The sequence below is a fragment of the Osmerus eperlanus genome, chromosome 13, assembly GCF_963692335.1.
Source record: "Osmerus eperlanus chromosome 13, fOsmEpe2.1, whole genome shotgun sequence".
Lineage (NCBI taxonomy): Eukaryota > Metazoa > Chordata > Actinopteri > Osmeriformes > Osmeridae > Osmerus > Osmerus eperlanus.
In genome coordinates, this window is record NC_085030.1 from 4108639 (window position 1) to 4132678 (window position 24040).

The 24040-nt window shown below is 46.4% G+C and overlaps 4 protein-coding genes across 6 annotated transcripts; 3 read left to right on the plus strand and 1 right to left on the minus strand.

Moving 5' to 3' along the window:
- Positions 1-104: 104 nt before the first annotated feature.
- On the minus strand, positions 105-2903 carry cfap96 (cilia and flagella associated protein 96). The gene is made up of 8 exons (XM_062476229.1): positions 2787-2903; positions 2328-2475; positions 1482-1701; positions 1264-1401; positions 1063-1138; positions 798-977; positions 531-703; positions 105-338 (listed from the first exon to the last, which is right to left on the minus strand). Exons 2-8 carry the CDS (start codon positions 2425-2427, stop codon positions 284-286), a joined length of 942 nt encoding a protein of 313 aa, XP_062332213.1. The 5' UTR covers positions 2428-2475; positions 2787-2903; the 3' UTR covers positions 105-283.
- A 1217-nt stretch (positions 2904-4120) lies between these two features.
- LOC134032718 (magnesium transporter protein 1) lies at positions 4121-8119 on the plus strand. The gene is made up of 10 exons (XM_062476746.1): positions 4121-4284; positions 4756-4925; positions 5392-5509; positions 5703-5843; positions 6065-6205; positions 6425-6514; positions 6594-6657; positions 6738-6812; positions 7249-7339; positions 7481-8119. The coding sequence occupies exons 1-10, from the start codon at positions 4198-4200 to the stop codon at positions 7494-7496; spliced, it is 993 nt and encodes a 330-aa protein (XP_062332730.1). The 5' UTR covers positions 4121-4197; the 3' UTR covers positions 7497-8119.
- A 1651-nt stretch (positions 8120-9770) lies between these two features.
- Positions 9771-19166, plus strand: LOC134032118 (plastin-3-like). Of its 3 annotated transcripts, none has more exons than XM_062475952.1 (17): positions 9771-9922; positions 11158-11242; positions 11640-11791; positions 11925-12054; positions 13017-13149; positions 13441-13522; positions 13641-13806; positions 13906-14048; positions 14451-14477; positions 14688-14783; positions 15196-15391; positions 15912-15990; positions 16244-16361; positions 16601-16734; positions 17041-17164; positions 17519-17643; positions 18006-19166. In XM_062475952.1, exons 2-17 carry the CDS (start codon positions 11182-11184, stop codon positions 18136-18138), a joined length of 1899 nt encoding a protein of 632 aa, XP_062331936.1. In that variant the 5' UTR covers positions 9771-9922; positions 11158-11181; the 3' UTR covers positions 18139-19166. The 3 variants fall into 3 exon arrangements, with proteins under 3 accessions (XP_062331936.1, XP_062331935.1, XP_062331937.1); XM_062475951.1 differs by lacking the exon at positions 9771-9922 and adding an exon at positions 10120-10273; XM_062475953.1 differs by lacking the exons at positions 9771-9922; positions 14451-14477 and adding an exon at positions 10120-10273.
- A 124-nt stretch (positions 19167-19290) lies between these two features.
- LOC134032117 (cyclic nucleotide-gated cation channel-like) lies at positions 19291-23928 on the plus strand. The gene is made up of 8 exons (XM_062475950.1): positions 19291-19897; positions 20226-20333; positions 20437-20547; positions 20997-21170; positions 21387-21494; positions 21600-21706; positions 21973-22736; positions 22902-23928. Exons 2-8 carry the CDS (start codon positions 20227-20229, stop codon positions 23565-23567), a joined length of 2037 nt encoding a protein of 678 aa, XP_062331934.1. The 5' UTR covers positions 19291-19897; position 20226; the 3' UTR covers positions 23568-23928.
- The last annotated feature ends 112 nt before the right edge of the window (positions 23929-24040 follow it).

A 24040-nucleotide genomic window follows, 5' to 3' on the forward strand; every position in this document is an offset into this window, starting at 1 on the left:
TTTTGCACTGAACTGCCCTTATGTCCCAAAGGAAACGTTTCTGGTTGTTATCGTCTAAAGACAGTCCATAATGAATAGTACATATACAGTAAAGACAATACTTCACGTGGAATGATCTCCTTAGCAATGACGCTAAGGAATTCATAGTGTATGAATGGCTTGTGGGCAAAAAAAATGTAAAATTATTTGCTGGAAGATGGAGGCAACACAGTCCTCGTGAAATGTAGTCTAGACATCCTAGTTGGAACTACAACATCCAGGGTCACCATTGGAGCTTGTACAATTAGAAGGCCATAACAGAGGGAATGGATGATGTGTAGTTGGCTGAGTGCACCGCCCTGTGAAAAAAGAGGCACAAACATGCCGCTCATGGATTAGAGAGCAGCACATTGCTGGTCTCACCTGTAGTGTTCTCACAGTTTCTCAGGAATTCCCAGTAGTGATCTGACTGTATCTCTCTAGGACATACTGTAGGCATCTAACTGTCTGGGCTTAACTGTTTTGTTCTGACCGTCTCTCTCTGGTCTTACTTGTTGACGTTGAGGCTGATGATGCTCTTGACAGGGGTGCTCTTGGGTCCCGGTGTGGGGTGGAAGATCTTGCCCTCCTTATTTGTTGAGACAGACTTGGAGCGGCGTGTGACATAGGGGTCGGCAGAGTGGGTGGGGTAGGTGTCAAACGTACCTGCTTTCATCCCGCCAATCTGCCTCACAAAAGACCACACCCCTTAGACCGAACCCCCACAGACAACATCCTGTCTCGCACCTCTAAGGACAATTGTCAGGGGTCTGACTCACCTGCTTGTTAGGGGAGGAGGGTTTGAAGGGAACTGGGAAACGTTCCCTCTCCTCTGACCTCTTAGGCGGGGGCAGGGGCCTGTCCAGACGAAATGGGTTGCCATAGAAATAGTCTTTGGGATGAAGGTTGAGTTTGAATGGGCCTCCCTTCAGTCTGGATCTGTGGTTGACTAGTTCCCTCTGGAACACAGACACACATATACACAGCTTAGGGGCAGCATCAAACATTTTACCACTCAGCGTACAAACTGGATGCTGGTCTGACCTTGAGGACGTCCTTGGCACGGTCAAATGGGTCAGACGAGAATGGCTCCAACTTAGACAGCGTGACGTTAGGGTAGCTGTCACAAAATGACATATATGGTCACTCAATATATGGAACTGCAGATAGACACACACATTTACATCACAAAAGCTGTGCATTCCTGCAGTTACTGTATGTATGTATGTCTGTCTGTGTGTCTACCTGTAGCCACTGCCCCTCTTGGGCGGGCTGGTGAGAATGTTCCTGCCAGGAGAAGGGTGCTGCTTCCTGGGTAGTCTCTGAGCGCTCATGGCCTGGACAGGACCAGCCAGAGTCCCATAATAGCTGCCTGACCCTGACCTGAAATGCCCATACACAAACATCTAGAAACTTCCTTCAGTGTGAACCACAATACATTTAGTAGCAGCATTCTTCCTTACGGCTTCTTCTCCCCGTTGCTAGGGAGGAAGGCCTTGCCGATGTTTCTCTTGGCTTGTTGGTTGCGGTACTGCCGGGCCAGCTTCGCTGGGTCCGACAGGGCCTCCCGCTCAAAAATCCTCTTGAAATGAGAATCGAAATAGCCTGCCTGCAGGCTGGACCGGCTCTTAGGACCTCCTGTCATCATCTGCTTGTTCTTCTGGGCAGACTCATTAAAAGGACCTGACAGGATCGATGGAAGTATAAGACCGGATCATGGGAACCTTCTTACTCTGTTGTAGGGTTAATGTCAGGGTTAGCATTTTTTCTAAAAAGCTAAAACTTCAAACTTCTAGCTGAAAGGTTTTAAGAACCTTTAAAGGGTAACCAAAACTCGCCAATTTCACCCTTGTCCTGCCCCTTCATATAAAAAAGAAAAGAAGAAATGACATGTCCAGTTAGGCTTACGTTAATAATGCTTCAATGTAAGAAAGCATTTAGGCCCAATAGTTATCAATGCACTCGAGTCCCCTGTATGTATAGGTTAGCCTAGAGGTCTTGCCACATTTCAGGGAAGGATCCTTCAGACAATTAGCCGTCCCGGATATGTTATCCGAGTACCAAGAAAAGGCCCTACAGTACGGTATATCACATAATTACTTCAAGAGATTCTTCAAAATGTAACCACTAGGGGCAAAAGTCCAGTCGTCGGAATCAAGAGCAGAGTTGATGATTAAACATACGACTTTTTTGTTTAGAAAAGCACATATTCAAACGAGTTATCTAAAATAAACCCGTAGAAATAGTAGATTAGTAAACTCTAACTCCTGATCATTTAATAGCCTATTTAATCATTTCTGTGGACTCACGGTATGTGAACGGGGTGTACTTGTCTCCGATGGAAATGTAGCCCATCTCCTTGAAGAGACCGACCCGGTCCATGTCCGACTTCCCCTCACCGGCTGGCATCTTCACTTTGGTCAGGTTCAGCGCGCACTGGTCAAGTCAGCCTACCTGCTATTAACATTTTAGACGATCAAAATAAGGCCTCTCTGGCCTATATATTTGTCTCAACACAGCCTTATTGTAAATGGGTAGGGTTGGATTTTAAAATAATTTACAGAGATGGCATATTGCTGAGTAAAGATGCAATTAGTAATATGGTCAATATTACTAAAATACAAGTTGTATGCCTATATTAAACCCGTAGACGTAGCCTTTGCAAAAATCTAAACAAACAAACATAGGTCTAACTCTATAACTCACTGTCAAGCAAATGACTGAAGTTTGGTAGTTTTAAGAATTTGTATTAATTTATTAAAACCTACCGCTCTGGCCAGTGATCTCAGTCAGAAATATTTAACCGGCTCCTGTGTCTGTGTACACGGTATGTTACCTTGGAGCCCGCACGCTGCTCCGCTAAGAGGAGGGAGGTTGTTGCTTAACCCTTGTGTTATCTTCGGGTCATTCTGACCCATCAGTCATTGTGACCCACCGTCGTATTGCGATAGATTTACCGCATACAAAGACAAAGTGAAGCATTTTCTTTTAACAGCTAGGCTGTCTCAGACCCCCCACATTGCAAAGGTTAAAAGAAAATTATTTTAATTTGTTTTTGTATTGGGTAAAATTGGGTAAACACAACGATGGTTCGTTATGAACCTTTGGGTCATGTGACCCGAAGGCAGCACGAGGGTTAATCTGTCAGGTTAACAACCTTCTCCATTCACTGCGCAGTTGAAGAATGTCGATTTTAGACATTTCTGCCCATCCACATGGATTGAAAAGAACATTTGAATAAAGGCCTCGATTTTTAATTCAAATTTTTTGTTCGTCTATTCGGGATTTTTATGCCTTTATCTGCCATGACATAGATACACACACACACTCAGGTACTTCGCACAAGGTACTTCCGTACCTTTATGGTTTTAATAATTTATTGAAATGTGTTTATGGTTCTAATTAAATAGGCTCGTTCATACCAGCAACAGCAAACATATAATAATTCTGATTCTAATCAATCCTAGCACAGTTAGGTAATTTACAAAGTTTATGATATCAATTAAACAATACTGCGCTCTACCGGGCCTTGGGGGACGTGGGACACACGTAATCACCACGATACCAGAGAATGTGTAATATGGGGAGAACCATAGAACTGCAACGGTTAGGCTCTCCCTGTCAATACACATGCTAGAAAGAGTTTTGGCTTGCTAATGTTGTTGCTAATGTTGCTAATGCTCTGACATTATGGTTCCGCTTCGGATACCATCAAGCGGGATCTCTGGTCGTAGTCAGTCCTTCACTTACCAATCAGCATTCATTAGCAGAATGCTAGCGTGTTATGGGCAACAACGACTCGCCCTGTAAGAGATCGAAAGGAAATAAGTACTCGTTCATTCAACTTTCGACCTATAATCCATGTTGAACATGCAAAAAGTACAATCAAATCTGAGATTTCTCAACGACAATCAGGCGAAAGAGCCAAATGTAGCCGTTTAGCTCCATAGACTCCCATTCATTTTGCACTGGACCGCGATCACTCCCAGTGGAACTCTGGTGTAACTGCAACAAAATTCGGTACAATGGGGCTTGGGGAGTGAACAGGCTCTCCTTTAGACAGGCTCTGACGATACCCGCACTGTCACTTACTGACCTCTATTGGCTAGAAATCCACCAATAGGCAACTGACAAGGCTTAGCAGGGAAGTAGTGACAGTCAGTAGGGAAGTACAGTAGGATGGAAATGTTTACAAAACTTTTGTATTCTCTTTTTCTGGTGCTAATATGCAATGGCGTGCCTTCAGTTGGACAGAAGAAAAGGGAGGTATGTTATCCTGCCAGGGTTTGTTAATCTTACCGGATGAAAATTGCACAATGAAGGTTTTCAATCGGTGTGTTCCAAGCTAAGCTAATGTTAGTGAATGTAGCTTGCTAGCTCAGTGGCTATCTACAGTACTAGCTAAGGTACTTCCACGAATGAGATGCCATAAAATATATAAATATATTGACATCATTAATATACACTGTAAAACGCCATCCTGCACAGTGTCTGTGTAACCTCACTGACGGTGGCACATACTGTATTTTCCCCAACGTGGTGGTTTTAGCTTAGTGTGATAAGGACGCAGCTTGTAAACTAAGATGTAAGCTAGCTAGCCAATGCCGAGTTAGCTACTAAACCACGTTACACTATGATCTCTGCTTTGCTTTAGATTTACCAAACTTAGCAGCGAATACACTGTAACTGTAAGGAGTTAACCCATGCACTGTCCTATAACTTCTGCCCTTCGCCCAGACCCTGCTCTCTGAGAAGGTGAGCCAGATGATGGACTGGGCCAGTAAACGTTCTGTCATTCGGATGAACGGGGACAAGTTCCGTCGGTTTGTCAAAGCTCCTCCTCGAAACTACTCCGTCATCATTATGTTCACAGCCCTGCAGCCACAGAGGCAGTGTGGAGTCTGCAAGTGAGTGTGTGTTTATGTGTGTTTGATTTACATTTACATTTATTCATTTAGCAGACGCTTTTATCCAAAGCGACTTCCAAGAGAGAGCTTTACAAAGTGCATAGGTCACTGATCATAACAACAAGATAGCCACAAAAGCATTGCGAGTAGCCAAAACATGAAGCACACATTGTGAACAACCAAAGTAAGTGCCAAAGGGAAGAACCACAAGAGCATGTAGTTAAACAAGTTACAATTAAACAACATGAACCGCTATAAGTGCAAGTGTACCCGTGGAAAAAACAATATATCACAGCGAGTACAAAACCACAAGAGCAACAAGTTTCTAAGCAAGAGTCATTGTGATCCTTGAGGAAACTAACATCGGGTCAAGCGAACCATTCCTAAGTACCGTTGTACTCCCGGAACAAGTGCGTCTTGAGCCTTTTTAGTTACAGCGCATGTGTAAGTGTTTGTGTGTTTGCAGGCAGGCCGATGAAGAGTACCAGGTTCTTGCTAACTCCTGGCGTTACTCCAATGCCTTCACCAACAAGGTCTTCTTTGCAACGGTGGATTTTGATGAAGGTTCCGACGTCTTCCAGATGGTAAATAGCTGAAGTTTTACCTCCTACTGCCCTGAAGTAACATCCTTATTCAGGATCTAGCTTCAGACCTGGGTCAGTTTGCATTTCAAATACTTGGGAGAACTTGTCTCTTCAACTGCAATACAAACACAGTATGTTAAGTCAAATAGCCTAGCTTGCATGCACAGTACCAGTGATTTTGGTTGGGTTTCAGCTCAACATGAACTCCGCTCCGACCTTCATCAACTTCCCAGCCAAGGGCAAGCCCAAGCGCAGCGACACGTATGAGCTGCAGGTCCGAGGCTTCGCCGCAGAGCAGCTGGCTCGCTGGGTCGCAGACCGCACCGACGTCCACGTAAGATAACTGTTGTTCTGAATATTCAATTTTTGTCTTTTGACGCAGCTGGAACAGTGTCATTCAAATGAAGTGCTACTCTACTCTCTACTCTAAATAATATGATTTGAGTGTATGGTGTGTTGATGCAGTTCTAGAAAGTATGGCGGATCAAAGCAAGAACTGGGGGGAACGGAAATCAGTGTTAGGTTACACTTCTTACCTGTGATTGTGTGTGTTAGGTAAGGGTGATCCGACCTCCTAACTACGCAGGGCCTCTGATGCTGGGATTCCTGCTGGCAGTAATAGGAGGGCTGGCCTACCTCCGACGCAACAACTTAGAGTTCCTGTTCAACAAGAATGTCTGGGCCTTTTCTGCTCTGGTAACCCTCCCCCTCTTGACTCTTGACCCCAACCAATCACTTCTGTGACAATGTTCTAACTTGACCCTTGACCCTAAACCATTATTGCCAGAACAACCCAAAATTATTTTAAAATATTACTTGATGGATTTTTTTTTTTTTTGCCTCTTGATCTCAGTTACAGGTTAGATGAATATATTTTCAGTGTAAGATAAAACTGATTCTGGTTCTGTGTTTTAGTGCTTCGTTCTGATCATGACGTCAGGACAGATGTGGAACCACATCCGTGGCCCCCCTTACGCCCACAAGAACCCCAACACCGGACAAGTGGTGAGCCCTTGTGTGTGTGTGCGTGTGTGTGTTTATGCGTTGTGTGTTTGGGTCCTAAGTCTCTTGTTTCTTGTTCTAGAGCTACATCCATGGAAGCAGCCAGGCCCAGTTTGTGGCTGAAACCCACATCGTTCTTCTGTTCAGTATCCTTTCATAGGCCTCAACACAGACGCACACACACACACGTACACACTAATTTAACACACCTTAACCTTTGCCTCAGACTCTGCAGTAACCATGGGGATGGTGTTGTTGCATGAAGCCGCTACATCTGATCTTGATATCGGCAAGAGGAAGAGTATGTACACAAATCAAATCAAATTAAACTTTATTTGTATAGTCCTTTTAACCCTTGTGTTATCTTCGGGTCATTCTGACCCATCAGCCGTGTGACCCACCGTCGTATTGCGACAAATTTACCTCATACAAAAACAAAGTGAAGCATTTTCTTTTAACCGTTGGGCTGTCTCAGACCCCCCACATTGCAAAGGTTAAAAGAAAATTATTTTTATTAGTTTTTGTATTGGGTAAAACTGGGTAAACACAATGATGGTTCGTTATGAACCTTTGGGTCATGTGACCCGAAGGCAGCACAAGGGTTAACAAGTAATGTCACCAAAGGTCTTTACGTTTTAGATCAACACCGTGCACATTCACTCACACACAGCTGATGACTTTCATGTCCTTACCTCTGGTTGGCTAATGGACTTATTTAAATCCCTTCTCTTGTCCAGTCATGTGTGTCGCAGGGATTGGCCTGGTCATGCTCTTCTTCAGTTGGCTGCTGTCCATCTTCAGAGCCAAGTACCATGGATACCCCTACAGGTAACTATGGATACTGTTAAACAAAGCTGGAGATTCCTCTACAGGCATCCATAACCTCTCCCAAGTAACCACTGATGACTCCTACAGGTAACCATAGAAACTACTCTCAAGTCACCATACCAATCTCTGTCTGTGTTGCAGTTTCCTGATGAGTTAGGAGACATCGGCCAATAGGAGCTGGAGGACATCGGCCAATAGGAGCCGGAGGACCTTGGCCAATAGGAGCTGAAGGAAAACCACCACAGAGGAGTAGTTTGTCCAATCAGGAAGTGCCTTGATGTTCAAACAGTCATGTCTCAGCCCACAAATTGGTAGCTCCCAGTTTTTTTTTTTTTTTTTTTTTTTGCATCTTGACATTAAACCCCTTTTTATAAACTTGCCATTTCCACCAGTCGGGTCAAGCCAGTGTGCCTTTTAGATGTGGTCTGTTGCTCTGTCAGGTGGCGGTGTGGACTCACCACTCACACTCGCTGTTCCAAGCTACTTGTCAACGGCGTGAAGGCGAGGAGAAACTTTACTGGACTGTGATGGGTTCTACCTCAGTAAATATTTCCCTCCCCCTGGCCCACCCGCCCTCCCTCCCTCGTCCATCTCTTCACTTCCACTCAGTACCCACCCCCATGGTGACAAAGCTCTGTTAGTGTCCAGATCAGCACTCACGTGTCATTGCTATGATAGTGTCTGCAGCACCGACATGCTACCGTTATCGGGATGGGATTTCCTTGTACATCAGGCCTGCGTCTCAGGTGATGCGTTCTGTTATTAAAGTGCCTTAACAACTTCCGATGTGGATCGTCACCTCTGTGATTCTGTTGCTGCGCTGCAATTATCCCCGACACCACCAGCTGCCACCAACAGGTGGCAGCATTTTCCAAATACTGCTCATCCTACAGCAGCTTGTTCTGGGTGTGGAGGGAGGGGTTCTAGAGCTGTCGTAAGGTATGGAGAAGGGTTATGAAACTGTATTGAAAAGTTTCAGGGCTGTGTTGGGGTATAAACAGCCTTTAGAGGGGCAGAGAAAAGGTCTAGAAAAGTCAGGATGTGGAGAAGGGTTCTACAATTAGTATTGTGTGGCAATGGGTTGTAGAGAGGTGGGATAGAGCTCAACAGCCTGGAGGTACAAAAAAGGGTTCTAGAGTTAAGGATATGAATGTTCTAGAACTGCCTGAGGGTGTGGATAATGTTAAAGAGCAATGTGCAGAATAATGCCATTAGGAACTAGCCATTAGGCTTTGTTCTGACTGCTACTTTACAAGGGTTTACCATTCACTCCATGGCCACATCACCTGGAGGAAGATCATTGTAAAAGAGTGTGTGTTTGTGTTCCTGTGTGTCATACAGGTTAATGGCATGTTTGTGGTGTATCTGTCTGAACAGGTGTGTGCTGATGGGCAGGGGAGAATCAGAACTCCCCACTCTGAACCCAGCCCAGCCAATCACTCTAAGAGCTGTCTGTATTACCATATAAGGCCATGCAGGCTGAGAGGAAAGGTGTGTCCCGGCTGAGGGACTGCATTGTTTCCCTCAGGAGAGGGTGCCCTCCGGGATTCAGCCAAAGACCACTACCTAGCCCTAGACACACACACATTTCACAATTCATTTTGTGTCTGAAAGGGTCAGTGTACCAGGTATGTTACAGAGAGCTGTGATAACACACACTAGATCATCCATGAAATCCTTCAAAAGATTAGGAAGATGCTCAGTGAGGTATGTCTAAGTTGTATTCATGAAACAGGTCTTGCCGTCCACTGTTGATGTGACCTGATATGAGTAGAATTGTTTCAATCCAGGGTGTTTCTCTGGTGGTCAACACACAACCAAGCTTGAAAACTCCTCCTTTCTCCTGGGCAAGCATACTTCTGTAAGCCTGTATAATGGTGTGTGTGTATGTGAGAGAGAGAAGAGTTCGAGGCATTCAGTTGATTTTGCCAAATGAACATTTATGTGTGAGTATATTGAGTCTGGTTGAGTGTTTGGGGGGGTAAACACGAAGGGCAGTGTGAGTCAGAGGACCATGTGTTTAATGCATTTAACTTATCCTATCGGGTTGCAACAATGGACACACACACACCCACTCTTGACAACCCGCCAACTCTGTTGAAAAGATTTGGTCATCCAGCTGATCACATTCCTTAGCTCTAACCCAGGGTGAAGAAACAGCTGTAGAGAGCAATTCCCATCGTTCCCAACATTTCACAAAAACAGCTAACAAATCAGCTAGTTTTATGTTGCCTGTAGAGACCCATTCCTGTACCGGACAGGATGGGATGTTGGTGAAATGATGAGGGCTGTCGTGTCATATAAGGAAAAGGTATTTATTGTTTGACATGAATGAACACATTGAGGTATGAGGAAGAAAGGAATGCCTGGTGCACAGACATGTGAGGACAGGCAGCAGAATCTACCGTGAGTTCAGAATCATCTCACAAGTTTGTGAGTTGGTGTGGCTATTCAAGAGAGGGAGAAGATATCTAAGTGGAGTACAGTAATGTGGGTGTGCAACAGTCAGCCCACTCTGTCACAAGACGTTTTCATCTGCCTCCCCCCACTCACCACCACCACTACCAACTATAATTTTTCCAGGTAGGTGTATTGACATGACAGTTATATTGAGGTATACATAGGGTATACATACATGTTAGTTTCAGGTAAGGTTAAAGTTACTGATTGTTTTTAGGTTTAGGATAATGGTATATGGTCCAGGTCTAGCATCAGCAGTAAAGTTATGCCAGGTGCATCTCTGGTTTCGGGTGGAGAACCGTAGTTTCTGACGGGGCACAGTAGGGAGGGGTGGGGCGGGGCGTCATCCTGCAGGAGGAGGAATTGGGAATGTGAGGCTCCAGGACACTGGTGGGGCTGAGAACTACAGAATCAAGTCCACAGGATACTACAATTCCTCTACGGATGTTCTGCTATACACGCCACTTGAGCTCGGTAGGACTGTGACAACGCGCTGCAATATTAGCCTACATTAATGGCAATTAATAATTGTTTTCTGGATTTGAGTGTGGTCGTATACATAGACTAAATCAATGTGTGATATCGGAGAGAATAAAACCGTCAGATTATCTAACGATGTGTAATCTAATAACAATGACACCGATATGCGCACTTCCCAGTCGACGTTATTCTGTGTTTGTGTGTACAAAGTATTTTTTCGCTTTTTAAAAATGAGCTGTCTTCCTAGAAAACGATTTAATTTTAAATAAGAAATGTCTAAAAACGTGTTTTTGCACAAATTGTAGCTAATTGAGACAATGAAGTTAGCCCGTTGCGTCTCCCGTGTTCTGTCCTAATATTTCTACTGTCTGGGAATTGACAAGGTTGTGTACTGAACTGAACCGCCTGGGGCTTGTGAGGAACTGAGATGTACCCGAGACTCACAATCACAAGCTGTAATGTGATTTAGTAGAGGCGTTTTTTGTCTTAGCTGCAGCTGCGGGACGGGTTGTGCTGAGGGTGGATGACGTACTGTACAGTACGGTCTGATGTGGACCATGCGGTCCCCTAACCAATCCATCATCGAGTGCGGAACTGCCTGACTTGTAACATCAGTCATGTGATAAGACACGCTACATTAATTGCCATCATGATCAGTGCCGATCCTTCACAGCCAACAGACAGAGGCTACCAGAATCATTTACCACGTTATGCTGTATAATTATGCTGCTGATGGGTGTGGTCGGCGGAGGTTTCGCAGGACGGAGCAGCTTGCTCTTAGTTGATTTTTTTGGTCAAGATGCATAGACACTGCTGTTCTTTGAGATGAGAGGAGATAGCTGGCAGGTGGTTAAATGTCTACTTTCCACGCTCTGCAGGGCTGTTGCATCTAAAGAAAAGAGATGGCAAACAAGATATCTGGAGAAGAGATGGAGGAGTTGAAGGAGGCTTTCCGGAAAGTAGGTGAGTGTGTGTGTGAGAGGCTTGAGTTCAGTTCACATTCCCTATTAGTGCTTTTCACTTACAAAGTATGTCCTATCCTAGAGATGACTAAACGGTAAGCTTGAGTAACTCTAGGCAATACACTTCTAGGTTCTGTTTTGACAAGTCTTCCTTGTTTTTACATTTTTTATTAAGTAGGCCTTTCGATAGGCCTTCAATATCTTTCCAATCTGTGTCCAGCCTTATTACAGGAACTGAGCATATCTTGCCTCTTTGATTTCCCCATCAATCTCTCTCTCTCTCTCTCTCTCTCTCTCTCTCTCTCTCTCTCTCTCTCTCTCTCTCTCTCTCTCTCTCTCTCATCCACATTTACATTTACGCATTTATCCACCCTTCCTCTCTTGTATCCTCTCCACAGATATTGACAATAATGGCTTCATCTGTGACTCTGAGCTCACTGAGCTCTTTAAAGAAGCCAATTTACCGTTGCCAGGTTACAAAGTCCGAGAGATCATCCAGAAGCTTGACCGCAACAAAGACAACCAGATCAACTTTGATGAGTTTATTTCTGTGAGGGGCTTCAACCGGTCTCCAACCACACTCTTATGTTACAGAATCTCCAGTCAACTGACCATGTTGTACTGAGCCCTTCTTAAAATAATCTGACCACACTCTGACCCTAGTAAGTGTGTATTCTTTGCAGATCTTCCATGAGCTTAAGGGTGATAACATTGCGAAGACCTTCCGTAAGGCCATCAACAGGAAAGAAGGCATCCTGGCCATCGGAGGCACCAGCGAGCTGTCCAGTGTGGGGACGCAGCACTCCTTCTCAGGTGTGTGTGCTTGTACAGTATCTGTGTCTGTGGGGGGGGGGGGGGGGGTTACACGGATGCAAAGAAGATTCAAAACTTCCTCCCTGCCTGACCACCTCTCCTCCCTCTCTATCTAAGTGATGACTGTCACGACAACTAAATACAATGAAAATTCAGGGAACTACTGTTAAGTCTTAAGTCTGTCTGCCTCGCTGGCTGCGTGTCAGGGGGGTCAGATGGCTGAGCGGTTAAGGAGTCGGGCTATTAATCAGAAGGTTGTTGGTTCGATTCCCGGCCGTGCCAAATGACGTTGTGTCCTTGGGCAATGCACTTCACCCTACTTGCCCCGGGGAGAATGTCCCTCCCTGTACTTACTGTAAGTCGCTCTGGATAAGAGCGTCTGCTAAATGACTAAATGTAATGTAAGTCAGCAGTGGTGAGGAGTGAGCTGAACAGGTGATGCTAGTATGTTCAGTGTAGGCTACTTAGCAGAGTGCTACACCATATCCACTACGGCTAACATTCCACTTTGTTAAATGGTCACCCTGCTGTCTTGGCTACACTTCCTGTCCTGCAGGAAGTGGCATCACACTTCTTGGTGATGGTGATAATGACTGTTTATTTCTCTATTCTCTTCCTGGCAGACTCCAATTCCTTTCAGAACACGTACAACACACAATGCCATGTGGGGCATTTCGGGGGCACTTACTCGATGGAATTGTTATTAAAACAAATAATGAATTCAACATTTGGAAAAAAAAGGGGGGTATTTTTGTGTTCCTGTGATGAGTATTTGTGTGCCCAAATAAGTGTGCTGTGTGAGACCAACCCTTGTCTCAAGGGGCACATACGTGTGTTAGAGGAGGCATCATCTTCACAGCCCTCAGCTGCAGTCTTGGGGGTGTGTGTTGCTGTATGACGGTGTACAGTATGTTTGTCTCTGTGTTAGATGTTTATGTGTCGTTTGGTGTTGTGTATTCCAGAGGAGGAGCGCTATGCGTTTGCTAACTGGATCAGCTCGGCTCTGGAGAAGGACCCTGACTGCAAACATGTGCTGCCCATCAACCCCAGCACCGGTGCCCTTTTCACAGCTGTGGGCGATGGCATCGTGCTGTGGTGAGGCTCACACCTCCGCCTCCTCCTCGTGCTAAATCTTCCTCCTCTCACTTGTCACCTTTTCCCCCCTTCATTCATCTCCTTCTCCTCTTCCCCTGTCTCCTCCTCCTTCGGGGCTCTCATCTGCACGCTGTTCTGCCCTCTTTAACTGGTCTCGCTTCCTCACACTGTTCACCCCTGTATGACTTGTGTCCCCTCTGAAGTCGATCTCTCCCCTCTTCTCTCTCCTCTGGTTGCTAGTCTCTGACTCTGCGCCCCCCCCCCCCCCCCCCCCGTTGTGTTTTCCTGCAGTAAAATGATCAACCTGTCCGTCCCAGACACCATAGACGAGAGAACCATCAACAAGAAGAAACTGACACCCTTCACCATCCAGGTGCGTTGGTTAGCTTAGCTGCACCACATGGGTTTGTTGGCCACGCGGGTTAGTCAATGGACGAGTTAGCTACTGGTTTGGTGGAAGTGAGCCGCGACGCTGTCATTCCTCTCTGCAGGAGAATCTGAACCTGGCTCTGAACTCTGCGTCGGCCATCGGGTGTCATGTGGTGAACATTGGAGCGCTGGACCTGAAGGAGGGCAAACCTCACCTGGTTCTGGGTCTGCTCTGGCAGATCATCAAGATAGGCCTGTTCGCCGACATAGAGCTCAGCAAGAACGAAGGTAGATACAGTAGAAGCATCTTCACACACACTCACTCACTCACTTTCTCTCTCAAAAAAAGGTGTGACATAGTGTGTGTGTGTGTGTGTGTGTGTGTAGCTCTAGCAGCGTTGCTGAGGGAGGGAGAAAGTCTGGCAGACCTGATGAAACTGTCTCCAGAGGAGCTGCTGCTGCGCTGGGCCAACTTCCACCTGCAGAATGCCGGCCTCAACCCCATCAACAACTTCAGCTCTGACATCAAGGTCTGTCTGCCTCGCTGGCTGCGTGTCTGTCTGTCTGTCTGTCTGTCGTGTCTACTAACCTGTCTCTGTATGTATGTTTGTTTGCCTAGCTGGCTGTGTGCCTGCCTGTCTGTCTGCCTACTTGCCTATCTGAGTTTGTCTGTCTGTCTAGCTGTCTGTCTGTCTACTTGCCTGTCTGACTGAATGTCAATCAACCTAATTGGCTGGCTGGCTGTGTGCCTGTCAGTCAGTCTGTCTGTCTTGGTCTATCTACCTAGCTGTCTGTTTGTTGACTGTCTTCATCCATAGCTCTGTTTGTCTGTCTGTCTGTGTATGTTGTTGATGGTCTGTCTACCATTTCTCTCTTTTTCCCTCCCTCTCTCTGTCTCTTTCTCTCTTTGTCTGTCTTACGTCATGCTTCAGTTAGGAGACTTCTCAAACTCAATCAAGGTACCGGTTCACACTGACTAGGAGCTGTCTTCTGATTGCATGTTTTCCCCTCCCCCTCAGTGTTCCAGTTGTTTGTGTTTGTTCACCAGTGTTTTGTCATGTATGTATAGTTTGGATTAAATTACTTGAGTGCTAATCCCTCTTCCCCAAATGGGTGTGTAGCTCTATTGTTCCTTAAAGAGTAATTGTGTGCGTGTGTGTGTTATCCAGGACTCCAGATCCTACTTCCACCTGCTCAACCAGATCGCTCCTGATGGGAGCAAGGAGGACAGAGCCGCCATCAGCATCAGCCTGGCAGGCCTCAGCGTGAGTATCTGACCTCACCGTCCCTTAAAGACCTGTCTCCCTGATGGAGAAGAATCCGGAGCTGGCTAGAATGATGGGGGATGCCAGGCTGCACAGATGTCTGTAAGACTGTGTGTGGCATCTAGCATCCTGAGGTAGAATTTGACCCAAACTGCATTAGACACAGCATGGCACTGAATGGCCATGATGCTTCGTGATCCTCTCAAACTAATTCATGTCCTTTAAATGACTTTCTCCTAAATGACCTTCTCCTAAATGACCTTCTCCTAAATGACCTTATTCTACTTGATGAAGTAATGGGATAATGGTGACAAAGAAGTCAGTGACTTAGAGGTTAATGGGGCAGGTGACCGTGATGACAGAGAGGTGGATAATGGTAATGACCATGATGATAACGATTGTGTGTCTACAGGAGAAGGACGATCTGAAGAGAGCCGAGAGCATGCTGCAGCAAGCTGATAGGCTGGGCTGCCGCCAGTTTGTCACCCCTGCCGACGTCGTCAGCGGCAACCCCAAACTCAACCTGGCCTTCGTGGCCAACCTGTTTAACAAGCATCCCTCTCTCACCAAGCCCGAAAACCAGGATCTGGACTGGGGCCGGCTGGAGGGTGGGTATGCGCACACACACACACACTGCCTTTCCATATACAGTCTGTACACTCACTATACCCACATACATTCTCTCTTTGTCTTTCTAATATGTACTCTCTCTTTACACACACACAAACACACACACACACTCAGCAGAATGAGATCAGATACAAATAAGACTCTTCTTATTCAAGGTTAAATGCATAACTGAACACATTGTCCATGATTGTCAAACAAAAACACTCACGCACACTCTATTTCCAATCAATGTTTACACTGTAAACACACACACTGACTCATACACACTCCCATTAGATTCATATCAGACACAAAGCGGATTGCGTATTTGACAACAATGAATAACTCAACCATTTGGTCAGATTGGAAATACTCAGACCTCTCAGTCACCATGAAGGCCTTAGTGAACAACTTTTCTGAATGACTTGTCAGTGCAGGTTTATGTAGAGCCTTGGGCTTTGTCTCCACTTGTTGGCCACCGGCGGTACTACTCCTCATGTGTTTCTCACCAACCCTTAGGTGAGACGAGGGAGGAAAGAACTTTCCGGAATTGGATGAATTCTCTGGGAGTCAACCCTCATGTCAACCACATCTACGGGTAACTTGTCTTTCATGACTTAGCTAGTTTAGCCTAACAATAACCCTGTCTGCTAGTACTCCAGCATCTACACTGTTAACAATATTACAGAAGTATTATCTTTATATATATTTACATACATTCTATATGGTAATACATATTTATACTTTAAGCTGGATGAAAGTGTTTTTATTATTCACTTACATATGCGTATATACGTATTTATACGTGTGTTATATATTCAAAGGTGAAACTGTGTGTGTCTGTGTTCCAGAGATCTCCTGGATGCTCTAGTGATCCTGCAGCTCTATGAGAGGATCAAGGTTCACGTGGACTGGAACAACAAAGTGAACCGACCTCCATACCCCAAGTTAGGAGCCAACATGAAGAAGGTACACACATACTACACAACAGAAAGTTGCAAAAATAATTTTTCCCTGAGGGGATTATTTCATTTCTTGCTAGTTTACTTACATGTAAAGAAATACACAAGTTAGTCTAACTGTAATGACTGGAAATGATTACGGACTTGTGATTTGGGCCAACACCTTCAACATCTCACCCTATTGATGTGATCACAAATCTGAGAATGGGCGTGGGCTGATTTCTTGCTTTGTGTTTGTGTGTTCAGCTGGAGAACTGTAACTACGCCGTTGAGCTGGGAAAGAAGAAGGCCAAGTTCTCTCTGGTGGGCATCGGGGGGCAGGACCTGAACGAAGGGAACACCACCCTCACTCTGGCACTGGTGTGGCAACTTATGAGGAGGTAGGAGAGGAGGGTAGAGGGAGGGAAAGACAGAGAGGCTGATCTGTACTCAGAATATCAGACCTGACAAGCCGCGGACCTATCCTCAGAATATCACACCTGACTAACCAATCACATTATCCTCAGAATATCACACCTGACCAATTGGTGAACTATCCTCAGAATATTAGACCTGACAAGCCGCGGACCTATACCCAGAATATCACACCTGACTAACCACTCACATATCCTCGGAATATCGGACCTGACTAATCGCTGACCTCCCCTCAGAATATCAGACCTGACTATTCGCTGACCTATTTTCAGGTATACTCTCAATGTGCTAGAAGACCTTGGAGACGGAGAGGCAGCAGGAGATGAACTGATCATAAAATGGGTCAACAAGACTCTGACAGAAGCCGGAAAGACTTCTAAGATCTCTGGTTTCAAGGTAAGTCACACCACAGGTGGACAGGTTTGGTTAGGTGAGTGTGTGTGTGTGTGTGTGTGCGTGCGTGCAAGTGTGTCTGTGTGTGTGTGCACTTAGGCCCCAGGCTCTCTCCTCCATAGTTCTTAATGGGCCATATAGTCAAGAGTGGCTATTGGAGAAGATATATAGATAACCTGAAGATGATTTACAATATTATGAGTAGAAACAAAAAGCTTGAGGAGATCTGACAAGACACCACCATTCTCGAGGCACGGGGAGTTTTGAGGATCAGAATAAAAGTAACATCTCAGAGGACGTGTAGGAGGAGAGAGACAAAGACACAAATTTGAAACTGCTTTGTGTGTGTGATTACAGGACAAAGAGATCAGCAGTAGTCTTCCTGTGCTGGACCTGATTGACTCCATCCAGCCACACAGTATTAACTATGACCTGGTGAAGAAAGGAAGTCTCTCTGATGACGATAAACTGGACAATGCCAAGTGAGTGTCTCTGCCTTAGCCAGGGGTTCTCATACTGTTTCAGCCAAGCCCCCCTTTGAAAAGAAAATATTTCTTGCCTCACATCCTCTCTCTATAGCAAAGTACGGAATCTCCTTCCTACACACTTGTCCCACACTAGAACCACTTACCCATTTCTAACTAACCCTAACCCCAATGCCCAATATTCTGTCTTTATAGAGTAGATAAGCTAGTAGTTAGTCTACAAAACAATGCGCGAAAGCTATGCTAAACTAATGCTAACCAACCCTAAAGCCAAGTTAGTTCTTTTTTTATCTAGTGGGGAGGTTGAGTTCACGTTCCTTTATTGTGAAGTGGATCCTAATTCTGACCTCGGACCCCAGGTACGCGGTTTCCATGGCGAGAAAGATCGGGGCCCGTGTGTATGCGCTGCCGGAAGACCTGGTGGAGGTGAACCCGAAGATGGTGATGACTGTTTTCGCCTGTCTCATGGGCAGGGGCATGAAGAGGGCATAAACAAACACACACACAGGCACACACGGGCACACACACAACACTTCACACACACACACACACACATTGTTCTCTTTCTCAGCAGCATCCCTGTGCCTCAACTCTGAATACTGTTGAACCGCCTTCCTTTCTGGATGTCGCTTGACTTCCTGGTGAAACCATTCCACCAGCCAATCACGTTGCAGCCTTGATTTAGTCTTAGTCAATGTTGGGAGGTGACAGCGAAGGTCCAATCTCAGGCTGGACCCCAACCTGTGTGCTGCGGTCGCCAGTCAGTCACATGACCCAGAAGTCAATAACAGCCAATGAAAAGCTCAGTTAGCTACTAACAACTCAGTTAGCAAATAACTATTCAGCATTTATGAATAATGATGTATCTGCCAATGAACGTGGAGTTAAGCCATCGTCATCATGAATGGTAATCTTTGTGCTTTTGTTCACTGGTGATTAGAGAGCTGGTTTGTGCTTCTGTTCGCCTCACTGTGATTAACGTTGAGAGGGAGAGTGGGCAGAGAAGGAGGAAGAGGGAGAGAGCAAGTGGAAGGGTGGAGGGAGAGAGAACGTGGAAAGGGCGCTGAACTCAATACGATGTTGCCTTGCTGCAGATTCAACCCAATAACCTCCATCCAGGTAACATTCCATCATCTCAGTAGAAAATAGAAAAACATACTTTTTTATCATCTCAGTCGGAAAATATTAAAGACATGTCCCGAACACTGTTGAATTTTGGGTCAAATTCATCCTCGATCAAAAAAACACTAAGCGTGATATGCAAATATTTTTGTTTATTCCTTTATGCGAGTTTCCTTATAGTGGATGAGTGAAACGTTGAATATTGTGTGTGAGGGTGTGATCAGGATATATATCTGTTGTTACTGGGAGAGAAACTGGACCAGTCCACTCTCAGACCACATAGCGTCAGACCAAGTGCGGACATGTGGACTCGCTCTATGTGGCAAAATGTTGGACCTGTCGCACGTATAATGATGTCAGTGGCAAACTGCTTAAGAGAAATAAAACTGTGCCTAGTATTGAGTCACCTTGTTTCTGTTTAAGTATATAATGTGTGTGTGTGTGTACATGCCTGTGGGTGATGCAGGTGGATGTCCCCTAAACAGGATATCAAATGTAGTGTCCCAACTCATGGATCAAAACAGACAAACACTTTTGTACGATTTCACGCACGCAGTCCACCCACACTCACACCACTTCACCAACACTGCCAGGCCACTTCAAACGAGCTTCCTGAATAACAATGAGCCCACTTGTACAAAGGATTGGCTCACACGCACACGCGCACTCACACACATCCAGATGGGGATGAGAAAGGCAGAGTGGCTGTAGTTGAGCTTTGCAGATTGAGGGGTGAGATGTTGCCACACATGAATTGTGTGTGTGTGTGTGTGTAGGGGCGGGGGGTGCATGTAATCATTTTCTCCTTTCATCTTTCCACCTTTACTCCTCTCAACGCTCATCCCTCGTTTTCCTACAGACATCCTGTTGTCCTAGATAGACCCACAGGCAGATAGACTGACAGGCAGATAGACTGACAGGCAGGAAGACAGGAACGTGGACTCACAGGTAGATAAGACGGGCAGACAGACAGACAGGCGGGCAGACAGACAGACAGGCGGGCAAACGGGCAGACAGACAGGCAGGCAGGCAGACAGACAAGAAGGCGGTGGACAGACACGCAACAAACATTCAACAAGCAGAAACAGAAAGCAGCCAAGTACCTCAACGGAAGGTCATCGTCGATCAGGTTGGTGCCAAAAATCTCTTGAACTAGACACACACACGGTAACTTTCAGCACCACTGGTATCGGGAAATGGAAATGTTTCCTCTGCTTCCCCTCTTCTCTCGCTCTCTCTCTCCTCTCTTTAGCAAATTAAATGTTGCCATGCCTACCATACAGGTAGTTGCTGCACTGGGTTGTCCTTGATAATTGACTGATGATACAATGTAACAACACACACTGTCAGATGAAAATGTTTTCTCTGGATCCACAAAGTTAAAACACACTGCACCACCACTTAATTCATGTGTATGTGTGTTGCATGTTTTAACGTGTGTGTGTGTGTGTGTATAGAATGACAGGGCAAGCGTTGGGAGAGAGTACAGATTTGACATCGCACAGATTATCTGTGAAAACCTGGATTGAGGAAGAGGGAGAGAGAGCTGACAGTATCAGAAGCCGGTAAGAAATGTAAACACACACAAGCACGCTGAACAAACAAGGAGGAGTTTTTGTCAAACTGCTCACAGCCGATCTGTATGTTTGTTTGTTTGTGTATGGATAGAGGACAATCGATGTGTGATGACACGTCCTCAGAATTACAGAGGATGGCAACTATTGATCGCAGGGGCCTCAACTCCCAGAATTCATACCGGGGTAGAGGAGCCTTGTCCAGGTGAGGAAGATAAATGTCCTCTTCCCTCTTCCTCTGCCTTTCTCTGGCTTCATTCCTCATGTCTTCTCTCCCACTCTCTGTCTTCCTGACTCCCCTTCAAGCCCTTTCTTTGCTCAATCAGTCGGTATTGACTCCTCTCCCCAGATTGGTCAGTATGGTATTGACTCCTCTTCGCAGATTGGTCAGTATGGTATTGACTCCTCTTCCCAGATTGGTCAGTATGGTATTGACTCCTCTCCCCAGATTGGTCAGTATGGTATTGACCCCCTCTCCCCAGATTGGTCAGTATGGTATTGACCCCCTCTACCCAGATTGGTCAGTATGGTATTGACCCCCTCTACCCAGATTGGTCAGTATGGTATTGACCCCCTCTACCCAGATTGGTCAGTATGGTATTGACCCCCTCTACCCAGATTGGTAAGTAAGGTGTTGAGTCCTCCCTTCCCCAGATTGGTCAGCATGGTGGTGACTCTGAGAGAGTGGGCCCACAAGAGTCTCTTGGAGGAGGAGGAGCGTCCAGATTCCTTCCTGGAACGCTTCAGAGGGCCTGAGCTGCAGGCCCCGCCCAGTCGCATCAGCCACACCCACCCCGACGCCTCTGACGCTGACCACGCAAGGCCCACGTATGGCTACCACACGCACACCTGGAGACAAGCGCAACACACATACAGTATATGAGCTCAAAACACACAACCATCAAGGGACACAATATACTGTATATTTATATATATAGATGTACTCTACATTGACATAGGTATAGTTAGCTAGTAATGATGTTTAATGTTGAGTCAATGTGTCTGTGTGTGGGCTTGGGTGTGTGTGGGCGTGTGTGCGTGTAGTCGGAAGTCAGATGTCTTGGTCCTAGCTCCAGCTGATGACGTTTATTATCACTGGCTGATCATTATAGCCACTGCTGTACTCTACAACTGGTGCCTCCTGGTGGCCAGGTAAGGTATTGCAGCTCTCAGTCTCCAACCTTGCAACCCAAAACACATCAGTGACACAAACAGTCAGTGCTTACTGTACCTTTGTAAACGCGTGTGTGTGTGCAGGGCCTGTTTTGATGAGTTGCAGACTCGAGGTGCGGTGGTGTGGCTGGTTCTAGATTACCTGTGCGACAGCCTTTACATCCTGGACATGGTAGTCAGACTGAGAACAGGTAACACAGCACCTAATATAATAAACCTTATTATAATTGAGCTTATCATAGAAGTAATCGAATTTAAAACTGAATACTTATATGTTCTGTTATGCCAGGTTGCTTTGCGTTGTCTTGTCCCAAGAATTTCAGTGCCCAGTCTGACCTTGCGTCGTTCTGTGCATCAGACAATAAAAGAGTTGAACTTGAACTTGAACCTAATCGAACCCTAATCCGACCACAACCTAACCTGGTTACATCCTATCGTAAATGTACGTGTGTCTCAGGCTACCTGGAGCAAGGGCTGCTGGTGAAGGAACTGACCAAGCTGAGAGACAGCTACCTGCGCACGCTCCAGTTCAAACTAGACGTGGTGTCCATCCTTCCCACCGACCTCCTCTACCTCACCCTGGGCATCCACACCCCCCTGCTCCGCTTCAACCGCCTGCTCCGCTTCAACCGCATGTTCGAGTTCTTCGACCGCACCGAGACGCGCACCAACTACCCCAACGCCTTCCGTATCTGCAACCTGGTTCTGTACATCCTGGTTATCATCCACTGGAACGCCTGCATCTACTATAGCTTCTCCAAGGCCCTGGGCCTGGGCTCCGACTCCTGGGTCTACCCCAACTCGTCCGAGCCAGGCTTTGGCACCTTGACTCGGGGGTACGTCTACTGCCTCTACTGGTCCACCCTCACATTGACCACCATCGGAGAGACCCCGCCCCCGGTCAGAGACGAGGAGTTCCTGTTTGTGGTCTTCGACTTCCTGGTCGGGGTTTTGATCTTCGCCTCCATCGTGGGGAACGTGGGCGCCATGATCTCCAACATGAACGCCACACGCACCGAGTTTCAGAGTCGCATGGATGCCATCAAGCACTATATGCAGTTTCGCCATGTCAGCAAAGACCTGGAGGCTCGCGTCATTCGCTGGTTCGACTACCTTTGGACCAATCAGAAGGCTGTGGACGAACAGGAAGTGCTAAAGAGCCTCCCTAATAAGCTGAAAGCAGAGATAGCCATAAATGTCCATCTAGAGACATTGAAAAAGGTATGGCATACAAACCCAAGTGTATACATTTCACATCATTCTCTTGCGCTTGTATGTTGCTATTGTGTCTGTCTTCCTTTATGTGATGCTGCGTATCCCACCCCTCTTCACCCCCCCTGATTCTGACTCCCCCTCCCCTCCCACCCCCTACCCCCTCACCCCCAGGTCCGTATCTTCCAGGACTGCGAGGCAGGGCTACTGGTAGAGCTGGTGCTGAAACTGCGCCCCCAGGTGTTCAGTCCGGGCGACTACATCTGCCGCAAGGGCGACATCGGCAAGGAGATGTACATCATCAAAGATGGCCACTTGGCGGTGGTCGGCGAGGACGGCGCCACCCAGCTGGCCGTCCTGACGGCGGGAAGCTGCTTCGGAGAGATCAGCATCCTCAACATCCGCGGCAGCAAGATGGGCAACAGACGCACGGCCAACATCCGCAGTCTGGGATACTCAGACCTCTTCTGCCTGTCCAAGCGCGACCTGATGGAGGCGCTCACCGAGTTTCCCCACGCTCGGCTGCAGCTGGAGCAGAGGGGGCGGGACATCCTTCAGAAGGAGGGGCTCCTGGAGGAAGGGGGCGTGTCCGGCCTGGGGGCGGAGGAGCTGGAGCAGAAAGTGGAGAGGCTGGAGGCGTGTCTGGACCGCCTGCAGACCCGCCTGGCCCGCCTGCAGAGCGAGTACGCGGCAACGCAGCTCCGACTCAAACAGCGAATCACGGGGCTGGAACGCAGCGTAAATATGGCGGCCACCGGAAGTGGTTTCCTGTCTGACGTTGATGGAAGCGAGAGTGTCTGGGGAGATGGAATACGCAGCGAGATCAACATTCAGCTCTGAGAAGCTGTTGCCATGTACTTTCTATAGGATCTTCATGAAATCCTTTTCTTAGTACTGTATGCTAATAATAATTTATATATTGCTACTATATGTTGTTGCCCATGTCGATATTGATAATGCTATAATGGGAACTCTTTATTTGTTTCGATAAACGTTGTCTAGAAGGGCTTACTTTTACAAACACCGTAGGCCAATATTACCTGGGCACAATAAGACCAAAAAAGGTTTTGTCATGTATTACAATGTTTAACTGGTATTGGCAGCTAGCTACATGTGGTGTTAGGTCAGTTTAAGTTAAATACATTTGTATATCTGTTAATGCAGTGGATGTTTGATATCCTGTATGATTATGTAATATATCATATAGGTAATAAAGTACAGTCTACTGTTACTGTTCCTGTATCTGTTTCTTAGTTTCTATTGCAACATATTGCACACAGTAGCTATAGGTTGGTGTCCTGTCTACCAGATCA

Excerpts from the sequence above, each read along its gene's own strand:
- LOC134032117 (XM_062475950.1), top strand. The coding sequence starts at position 20,227 with ATGACAGGGCAAGCGTTGGGAGAGAGTACAGATTTGACATCGCACAGA. Across the intron at positions 20,334-20,436 it reads GCTGACAGTATCAGAAGCCG|AGGACAATCGATGTGTGATG; the intron begins GTAAGAAATGTA and ends GTGTATGGATAG. Across the intron at positions 21,495-21,599 it reads TGGTGCCTCCTGGTGGCCAG|GGCCTGTTTTGATGAGTTGC; the intron begins GTAAGGTATTGC and ends GTGTGTGTGCAG.
- LOC134032118 (XM_062475952.1), top strand. The coding sequence starts at position 11,182 with ATGGCAAACAAGATATCTGGAGAAGAGATGGAGGAGTTGAAGGAGGCT. Across the intron at positions 13,523-13,640 it reads TGACACCCTTCACCATCCAG|GAGAATCTGAACCTGGCTCT; the intron begins GTGCGTTGGTTA and ends TCCTCTCTGCAG. Across the intron at positions 13,807-13,905 it reads AGAGCTCAGCAAGAACGAAG|CTCTAGCAGCGTTGCTGAGG; the intron begins GTAGATACAGTA and ends GTGTGTGTGTAG.
- cfap96 (XM_062476229.1), bottom strand. The coding sequence starts at position 2,427 with ATGCCAGCCGGTGAGGGGAAGTCGGACATGGACCGGGTCGGTCTCTTC. Across the intron at positions 978-1,062 it reads GTGCCAAGGACGTCCTCAAG|AGGGAACTAGTCAACCACAG; the intron begins GTCAGACCAGCA and ends TCTGTGTTCCAG. Across the intron at positions 704-797 it reads CCTCCTCCCCTAACAAGCAG|ATTGGCGGGATGAAAGCAGG; the intron begins GTGAGTCAGACC and ends TTTGTGAGGCAG.
- LOC134032718 (XM_062476746.1), top strand. The coding sequence starts at position 4,198 with ATGGAAATGTTTACAAAACTTTTGTATTCTCTTTTTCTGGTGCTAATA. Across the intron at positions 4,926-5,391 it reads AGGCAGTGTGGAGTCTGCAA|GCAGGCCGATGAAGAGTACC; the intron begins GTGAGTGTGTGT and ends GTGTGTTTGCAG. Across the intron at positions 6,206-6,424 it reads TCTGGGCCTTTTCTGCTCTG|TGCTTCGTTCTGATCATGAC; the intron begins GTAACCCTCCCC and ends TCTGTGTTTTAG.